Here is a 10,143-nt window from a genome sequence, read left to right as displayed (position 1 = left end):
GTTAGTTGGCCACATAGAGGGTAAGTCAATTGCTCATATAAAGGGTAAGTTAGTGGGTCACATGGAAAGTAAGCGAGTTGGCCACATAGAGGGTAAGATAGTGAGTTATATAGAGGGTAAGCCAGTTGGCCACATAGAAGGTAAGTTAGTGATTACATAGAGGGAAAGCCAGTTGGCCACATAGAGGGTAAGTTAGTTGACCACATAAAAGGTAGGCTAGTGGGTCATATAGAGGGTAAGTTAGTTGGCCACATAGAGGGTAAGTCAATTGCTCATATAAAGGGTAAGTTAGTTGGCCATATAGAAGGTAAATTAATTGGCCACATAGAGGGTAAAGTAGTGGGTCACATAGAGGGTAACCTGATGGATCACATAGAGGGCAAGATAGTGGGTCACATAGAAGGTAAAATAGTTAGCCACATAGAGGGTAAGCCAATTGGTCATGTAGAGGGTCAGTTAGTTGGCCACATAGAGGGTAGACTAGTTAGCCACATAGAAGGTAGACTAGTTAGCCACATAGAGGGTAAGTTAGTGGGTCATATAGAGGATAAATTAGTTGAATACATAGAGGGTAACCTAGTTAGCCACATAGAGGGAAAGTTAGTTGGCCACCTAAAGGGTAAGGTAGTGGGTTACATAGAGGGTAAGTCAATTGGTCATATAAAGAGCAAGTTAGTTGACCATATAAAGGGTAAGTTAGTTGACCACATAGAGGATAAAGTAGTGGGTCACATAGAGGGTAAGCCAGTTGGTCATATAGAGGGCAACTTAGTGGGCCACATAGACGGTAACTTAGTTGGCCACATAGAGGGTAACTTATCATTTTTCCAATATTTTAGAATCTTTATTTAGAATTTTGAAAATAATATTCATATTGGTCATATTTGCCTACCATCAGTACTAAACTGGTGCAACAAAACGGGCATTTTCGGCAAAGCGGTCGACCTGAGCGCTTTGGGCAACATTGGGGGTGGCAGAATACATAGGGGGAGCTGGGGGTTGGGTAACCTCAGCTAGAGGGTAAGATATCGTTGGTTAGGAAGGCAACCGACGGTAGCTAAGAAGGCAACCAGCGTGAGGTAGCAAGGCAACCGACGTTAACCAGCAAGGCAACCGGTGTCAGCTAGGAAAGCAACTAACGTGAACTAATACGGCAATTAGCGTTAGTTAACTAATCAGTATCAACTAGAAAACTTGTCTACCACATAGACTTTAGTTGATATTCTTGGATATTGCAAATTTCCAACTTAAGCTTTTGGGGGTATTATTCATGTTAGTCACATTTGCCTACCGCCAGTAGTAAACTGGTGCAACAAAACGGGCATTTTCGGCAAAGCGGTCGACCTGAGCGCTTTGGGCAACATTGGGGGTGGCAGAATACATAGGGGGAGCTGGGGGTTGGGTAGCCTCAGCTAGAGGGTAAGATATCGTTGGTTAGGAAGGCAACCGACGGCAGCTAAGAAGGCAACCAGCGTCAGCTAGGAAGGCAACCGTCAAAATTGCAATGTTAGTTCAAAAGGGAACCGATGCTCGTTGGGAAATCCCCTGCTATGGAACTCACCCGCTGCGGTGACGACATTGGCACGGGTAGGGGTTTCGTTTCACAGAAACCCCTAACGCCCGGGTGCAAGGCAACCATTAGTTTGGCTGTTTACGTACCGCTTTTGGCGCGCAAGGCATGACATGTAAGAGGCCTCTGGCTGGTATTCAGCTATAGTCCGGTGGACTGCTCGGGGAATCGACCTTCATGTGCGCACCGAAAGTACCGAACGGTTAGTAACACAAGTTGAAACCCGTTCACCTGGAACGCACTACGGGGTCACCGCCAGCTCGACCCTGAACCAGCAAATGTTCAAACGAGCGGGAGATTGGTGGGCGTCAGTTGGGTTTTCGAAAACTCAGCTTCCTCCCGCTAGCAACGGTTGTGGTTGATGTTCTATCGTCAGCCGCACTGTAATTGGGGCGCAGGGTATGACATGTAAGAGGCCTCTGGCTGCTCTGCGGCTATTGTCCAGTGAATTGCTCGGGAATCAACCCTCAAATGCAAACCTACGGTTAACAACCAGCTCGACCGGAGCCGATGGAATCGGTTCAAAAGAGCAGGAGAATGGTGGGCATCGGCTAAGAATTAAATCTTAACGTCTTAGCTTCTTCCCGCTAATAACGGGTGTGGCGAACGCTCTATCGCGAACCACACCGCCTTTGATGCGCAGGGTATGACATGTAAGAGGCCTCTGGCTGGCATTCAGCTATAGTCCGGCGGATTACCTGGGGAATTGACCTTCATGTGCGCGTCGGGGTACGGAACGGTTAACAAGTACTGTAGTTGGTACGCCGTTCAATTCGAACGCATTGCGAGGCGTTTCAAGCTCGACCTCGAACTGTTAACGGTTCAAATGAGCTGGATGCGCTACCCGGTTTGACTCCTAGTCAAATGTTGGATGGGGATCAGCTTCCGACGAGGAACAATGATCACAACTTCGGTGATGGTGAACTGGAACTGTCGGGGGTTCAGCCCGTCGGACCCGGAAGATTGGTGCGTTGGGCATTTCAATCGTTCTATTTCCTGCTTCTTGAAGTACACAGTGAACCGACGCTGGTGGGGATACAGCCCGCTGGAGGTCGGTAGATGAGTGTGTTGGGCACGAATCGTTCTGTCTTCGAGATATGTGCGAAACCAACTGCGGGTCGCAGTATAAACTGACCGAAAAAATTAACTGCGGATGTTCAGTATAAACTAATCCAAACTGCGGGTCGCAGTATAAACTGACCGAAAAAATTAACTGCGGATGTTCAGTATAAACTAATCCAAACTGCGGGTCGCAGTCTAAACTGACTGAAAAGATTAACTGCGGATGTTCAGTATAAACTAATCCAAACTGCGGGGTTGCAGTCTAAACAAATCCATTCAAAAATCCATACCCGGGATGCCAACTTCGTTGGTGTCCCAAATTAAGTAGATAGGTAATTCTGGGGCGAACAACTGCCTCCCCGTTGGCAGTATAATGGAACGGGGACCAACCGGAGATTTGAGACGTCGGCTTAACTGTCAGCGTCGAATTGCTGCTCCCCGTGCAGCAATTGAAACAAAAAAGTGGGAAACTGCTCTTCGTGGAGCAGGATAATCAAAGCATGATAAAACCTGCCGGCCGCGCAGCAGTCTAATTGAGGCGTGGCACAACTAAGGGTCTACTTAACTGTGACCGTTGGATGTAGGCCTGCCCCCGTTCCTTTTGTTCGACAACTGCCCCAACCAGTTGTCGAACAAGTCAAAAGGAACGGCGGGCAGAAGCAAGAAAAGCTTGAGATTGCTGTATTCCAATCGAAATAGCTGATCTTGCGGTTTACAGTACGGAATTCGAACCGTTTGATCGCCGAAAGGCTCTAATGGTAAGTAAATCGTACGTATTCAACTCCATGTTTTGTTACGTTTCTGATTGCGGGCCAGTTGATGGCCGGGTTAGTACCGCGTTCGTATCCGAAGTTGTAGTAAACCAAATTGACAACCTTCCGGCTCAGGTCGTTAGGTTGGGGCGCTGCGGAAACGTAGGGCCTTTCCCCCCCGATGACTTCTCGCCTCATCGTGGCCGGGGGGGTGTAACCAAGCGAGGTACCGTGCTTGGGCTAAGATTGAAGTCTGTGCCGCTGATAGATTGACGAGGTGCTCGGGGGAACCAGGATTTGTAACCCCACCAGGTATCAAAGCTAGCTAACCACTGGCCGAGGTATTTGAACGTGAGCGGTGAAACTGGGTGTTGAGCAGTCTTGAAGCTACGTCTGGGATGCGGGACGCTAACTCGGCCGGGCTTGGCGGTCCTAGAAAGCCATTTGTTAGGAAATTAACGGGGCGTTTCGGGGGATCCCAGAAAGCCCACCAGGAAGTCTGTTGCCAGTGGTTAGATGGCGCAGTACTTTTTGAACGTGGATAACTAATTGGGTGTTAGAAGCGGTTTCCAACAAAGTAGGCCTGGCTGGTCTTTATCAAGCCGGTGTTATACGCAAGCGCGCGTATGCGTAAACACCCCCACCCAAAGTAACCCGCGCCTCAACGTGGCGGGTGGGTCCAGTAGTCGTTTAACGGCGAAGCTAGGACGGGTTACACAACGGGATACGCCTCTTTGGGATTTCCGGGAAGCTAGTGAAATTTTCAACGAAGGAAAAGCAAAGATGTCATATAGCAAAATTCCCACCCTTTACTTAGCATGTTTGTTATGTAGACTTTGGGAAATTGCAGAATTCCAACTTGGGCTACTCGGAGAAATATTCATGTTGGTCACATTTGCCTACGGTCAGTATTAAACTGGTGTAACGGAATGTGCATTTTCGGTAAAGCCGCCGACCCGGGCACTTTGGGCGACCTTGGGGGCGGCAGGATATATAGGGGAAGTCGGTGTGATACATAAACACGCGTATGCGTAAAAATCTCCCACCCGAAGTAACCTGCGCCTCAACGTGGCGGGTGGGTCCAGTAGCCGTACGACGGCGAAGCTAAGACAGGTTACAGAACGGAATGAGCGGAATCCGGAACTCGATAGTACGGTTTTCAAGCTTGTATTCGATCGGCAGGAAAGCTAGCTTCTTGAAGAGCTGTTCGAACCAAAATTTTCTATCGGTTAATGAACCGAAGAGCTACTTCATTCGTGCTTCGAACTCCCAATCGATAGAAAAGTTTGATTTGAACAGCTCTTCAAGGGGGTGGTTTTCCTGCTGATCGAATGTGAACTTGAAAACCGTATTGTCCACAACTCAGGCCTGGCTGGTCTTTATCAAGCCGGTGTTATACGCAAACTAGCATGTGCGTAAACATCCCCACTCAGAATAACCTGCGCCTCAACGTGGCGGGTGGGTCCAGTAGCCGCGCGGCGGTGAAGCTAAGACGGGTTAAAAAACGGATTGATAAGCGTTTGCACCGGCAAGAGTTGCATTGTCAGGGAGCTTTTCAATTTAAGAACATATCAACAAACACGGTTGTTGATAAATTTGATAGTCCCGCCGGTGTTTAGTAACAAAGAATAATCCGTAGCTTGAAAATGCCCCCTTGTGATAACAAGATGCGGGTATAATGATCCTTGTGAAGCGGCTTACAGTGTGAATGGCATCGCCAACGGTTAACGCGCGGTATTCTTATATGCGAAAGAGTGGTGAGCTAAACATTGACATTGATGATTTAAGAAACAACTTGGAAATCGAAATCAAAAAAATTCTACATTCTGGTTGGTAACTATGAACTTCAGGTCTCACTACTGCTCGCCGCTATAACACTTGCTGCTAAACGAACAGCATTGCAACTACGCATGCCTAAAAACATGTAGCTCTTACCTAGCCAACTCATAAACTGATCACCGTCAAAGTCTTGAATTTCCGATGGTAGCTGGTTAGAGTATTCTGGTGACCAGAACACGGACCAACACAAAGGCAGCAAGATATCTTTGTATTGCCCAGAGCACTTGCCCGAATCTTGACTTCTACCGCAAATTTCATCAGGAAGGCAGCACATGTAACAGGAACCGTTCTGTTGCAATTTGAAAAACAACTTTCGCGAATCCAAAAAATGGAACTTAGCCTTGCAACTATGAAATTTATGCAGAGGCGGCCCTGTTAAGGGGTGGTGGGATAGCAGGATCTTGGTGTCGCAAATTGAACATGCATTTTTGAACAGAGAAAGACCTTCTTTGAAATTTTGCAACTGTTCTTGTTGGGTTGCCTTTTCTTTGCGAATTTTGTTGGATCCGCTCGTGAGCCGCTTCTGAGCAATGGATTCCGAAGTCGAGGGTTCTTTAGTCGCAACGGTCTTGTATTGAATTTCCTTTACAAGAGGCAGGTTATTCCTCTTCGGAGGTGGTAATTTGCCTACGAACCAGGGTGGGGCTTGGGCGGAGGATCTGGCACAATTATCGCAGCTGATTCGATCGACTTCGTTGGGTTTGCAGCATTCCATCATATTATCCATACCCTTGCTCAGCACGAAGTGTCGACAACCATCAGTTGTTAGAAATTCTTCCAACAGCGCTTGAGATGTCGTCGCAGTAGTTGAAAATCTGGGTCTCCAGGTCGTGGGAATTATGATGAGAATTGTCGCCTGTTCGCCATCCCTACCGCCCCTACCCATGGCTTGGATGAGGTGATAAATGGAACTAGGCGGTTCTAGCATCACCACATAGTTGATGTTGCTCAAATCTACGCCCTGGTACAGGGCTGCCGTTGTTACCATCACTTTGTGACCCGGTTCGGAACCCGCGCGCCACTTGTTGAACATTTCTTCCTTCTTGATCATGGTTGCATGGTAGTACAGACATTCCAAATTGGAGCTGAGTTCTTCAGCTACTTTTGTCTGGTTGACGAAACAAACCGCCCGTTTGTCAAGGTTCTCATAATGCTTCGACCAGTTGGTCAGAGCTTGCTTGGTCAACATTTGGCTTTCTTTCCAACTACCGTACGTGGTGCATTGAATTTTAAGGTTGAATCGGCTGGTAGGCGCTCTAACAATCTCGAGTTCATCTTCATCGAAACTCAGAAGGCGGCGGAATCGGGGTTCTTCGGTTATGGGTAAGGTAGCAGTTAGGCATACCATTTGCACAGAATACGAACGTAGTTGATTCAACATCAACAGCGTGGGTCGGTAGCTCACATCTTCCGTCAGAGCTAGATGGCATTCATCGAGAACTATTCGGTCTAAAGCTTGTTCCGCTTGCAACCGTTGCAAGAAAGAATGAAAGCTGGTATCTCTGACGTGCTCCAAGCTGGCAAAAATCAAATTGTGTTTGAGTTGATCTTTGTTGGCGTTATCCCAACGGCTGTTCGGTATTCCCAAATTTGAGGTTTTTTCCATGATATCATCTTGGAGCGCTTTGAATGGTACTATCACAACCGTAGTTCTGGCGCCGGTCAAACGAGTGGGTAGTTGGAAAAGTAATGATTTACCGCCTCCGGTTGGTAAAATCGCTAAAATCTGAGTGGTCCCGGTTACAATGTGTTCTAGAGCTAATTTCTGTTGTGGGCTTCGGTATTCAGGGGTTTTCGTTTTGAAGAGACGACATAGAAGGTGATCCACGACGGTCATAGACCACCTGAGCTGTACGGCGATGGTTTTAAGCGATCTTTTGGGTTGGCTGTTAATCAAAGCAGATGATTCACTTCTTGGGCGTTTGGAACCAATCTCTGAGGCTCGGATCTTGATGTTAGACGGTTGGTGGTGCTGATCAACTTTCAACCATTTCTGCCAAGCTCTGCAGGCATTGACATGTTCAATCAAAGATTTTTCGTTTTTAGCATAACCTATGTCCAACCGCACCCCGTAGCGCTTATCGGCCACGTCGGTAGAATGGGAGGCAAGTTGATCCCAGACGTCTGATTCTTCAAAACCAATTGAATCGTCGTCATCATTTTCAAACTCGTCATCTTCGGGGTCCATAGCTGCGCTGTGAGCTTTGAACAGGCGGTTGGTAATAGAAACGCTAATTTGACGCCAACTTTGAATGGAGAGCTCAGGTAAAGCATATTTAACGGTTTCCTTGCGAAGTAAATCGCTTAACTGTGAGCTACACCACCTATCGTTTTGCTTCGCCCAGAAGTAAGTTAGAAAGGGAGCTTGGCTGGCTTCGATGGTTATATCTCGTTTGGATCGCTCTGAATTTTGCGCGCGAAGTGACCACCAGAGAGCGAGATAACGTATTGGTATTACGAAAACCAAAAAATTGGCTACCATTTGACTTAGTTGTGGGGGTAGGCTGCGGTGAACATATCTGAACTTTATTAGTTTTGAGAACTGGAGTTACTATAGGGTTTGAAAAGGGTTACCTTTGTTGTTGAGTCATATTTTGAGCTTTATGATAGCAAATGCTGATCAGGATGGTTCCCTCGTAAACAAACAAATTTCGCAAACTTTGGGTGTTCGAATAACGAGTGGTTAAGATTTCCGAACCGCGGGCAGATGGTCCGACGCTGATGTGTACCAAAAGAAGTATCAAACCCAAGAACTCTTCAACCGTTCGTTCATAAGCGGTTATCCAAGTTGAGGTAAATAGATTTTGATAATTCTCATCATCAGTTAAATCTTTGTCAAAAAACTTGGACATAAACTTTTGTAAGAATTGATTTTTGATATCCGTAATTTGACCACGCGCATCGGTTAAACCGCTGTAAGCCGCATTTCGATTTGATATATTTTCCGGAACCGTTCTATGATCTCCGAGGTCAAGATTGGGTACTGTTATATCAAAAACCAGTCGGTTCCAAACTTTTATCGCCCGTTCCATTAAAGATTGAACAAATCCTTCCAATTTGTTTACTTCCAATCTTATGTCGCGATGTACAATTACGTCGTTATCGATCCAATAGGTAGTTGGCATTGAGGGTTCGTTACGACTAATGTGCATGGCTAGGGCCCGTTGACTCTGCAGTTCACCCAATGGCGTTCTGGTGTCGTTCAACATGTAAGTTTCTCGAATAGTTTGAAGCTGTTTTACTACATCTGCATCATCTGGAGTAACAGCCCAAACATATCCGATAACCGTCAGTTGACAACAATAAATGAGCCTGCTAAAAAAACCTGAAGCTTCCCCGGCTACCATGATAGAACCACAAGGTTTGAAATTTTTAAGCGCGCTGAATGAAAGTAACGGTAGTTCGAGAAAACTGAATTCATATGTCTGTCGAATAAATAACGACATCAAAACGAAATAAGTTTGAACTCTTAAATCATCGCGCATAAAATCTCTCATTGTGGTTGAATCGTTTAAGAATTCTTCAGGGTCATCCAAATCACCATCGTATAAAGGTAAACTTAATTCCGCACCAAGCTGATCAATCATATCGATTTGATCAGAATTTAGTTGAAACAAAGGTTCAGTACGATTAGTAAAAAGAAAACCATGTCTAGTTCGATAGACATAACATAGGAATTGATTCCAAATGTCAAAGTAATCTTTAGCGGTTTTGGGTTGAATGCATCTTAACGGTTTCAAACTCAATTTGCCTGGTTCAGCACTAACCAATAAACGAGAAGTATGATTATTGAAAGCTCGAAATTTCCATTTTACCAATTCACCGTAAGCGGTCGATCGTCTGATTCCTTCCATACATATACGGCTTAAATTACAAAACCGAGATAGTATGAGTTCGTTATCATCAAAATCGTTATCAGTAGTAGGAGATTTGAGAATTGTAATCATTTCCAATCGATTTAAACCATCGGCATGTGCAAGGTAACCAGTTCTATTGTTCCAAGGACTGGTTTCAACAGATTGATCTTGAATTATTAACTGTTGACGTTCAATATGACTTGTGTCTAACAAATCATTAGCTAAATCGAGCCAACTTTGTTTGAATTCTTGATCAAGTTGGTTGGCAGGTTGGTTGGCAGGTTGGTTGGCAGGTTGGTTGGCAGGTTGGTTGGCAGGTTGGTTGACAGGTTGGTTGACAGGTTGGTTGATAGATTGATTGATACGCCACCAAATTGGAGAAGAATCTTGAGCACAGGCAGTTTGAACTTGATAAATATCGCAATCATTTTTGAGAATATATGGTGTGTGTGTATTTCGTTGAAAATTATGATTTTGATGGAGATGTTTTTTCATAGCATCGGAATGATGACCTTTATAAGAACAATGATGACAAGCGTATTCAATAGTTGTTTTGAAATATGGTTGAGGCGATAATGATTCCTTTTTATTAAATGGTTCGGGAAGAACAAAAATATCAGAAGAATTATTTTTTTGTAAGAATTCTTTGAGAATTTTTCGAGTTTTCGATGGAACAGAATCTTTGTGATATCGACTACAATGTTTACCGATATTAATCGAAGTATAAACTTGTTGATGATTAATACAAAATAAAACCTTCCATTGTGATATATATAGAAATTCGTTGGTTGTAATAATCGGTTGAAAAGTTAAAGTTGCCATTTTATCAAGAATAAATCGAAGAATGGATTGGAATTCACAAAAAGAAGATGAAGAAGAGTTTATATAGATTTTGTATGTACCCCTGAATTCAGGGTTTCGGGGTTCTGAATTACTACTTTAAGTAAATTAAGCGATACGGATCAGTGGTTCGGATCAGTGTCCTTTTTTATGCCAAGACCACACCTCGCTTATATGCATTTGGTACGGATGAGTGTCCCATCCGATCAACTCATACCCCGTA

The 10,143-nt window shown here is 44.9% G+C and overlaps 1 protein-coding gene across 1 annotated transcript; it reads right to left on the bottom strand.

Annotated features, from left to right (window-relative positions):
• Positions 1–5,230: 5,230 nt before the first annotated feature.
• Positions 5,231–8,810, bottom strand: AOL_s00054g994 (uncharacterized protein; the record flags this gene model as incomplete). The annotated part of the gene is made up of 2 exons (XM_011122310.1): positions 5,231–7,742; positions 7,798–8,810. 2 exons carry the CDS (start codon positions 8,808–8,810, stop codon positions 5,231–5,233), a joined length of 3,525 nt encoding a protein of 1,174 aa, XP_011120612.1.
• Positions 8,811–10,143: the final 1,333 nt, after the last annotated feature.

Source organism: Orbilia oligospora (genome assembly GCF_000225545.1).
Source record: "Orbilia oligospora ATCC 24927 unplaced genomic scaffold scaffold00054, whole genome shotgun sequence".
Taxonomy (NCBI): domain Eukaryota; kingdom Fungi; phylum Ascomycota; class Orbiliomycetes; order Orbiliales; family Orbiliaceae; genus Orbilia; species Orbilia oligospora.
Note: the sequence above shows the minus strand (reverse complement) of the source record. Positions and strands in the feature narration are given on the sequence as shown.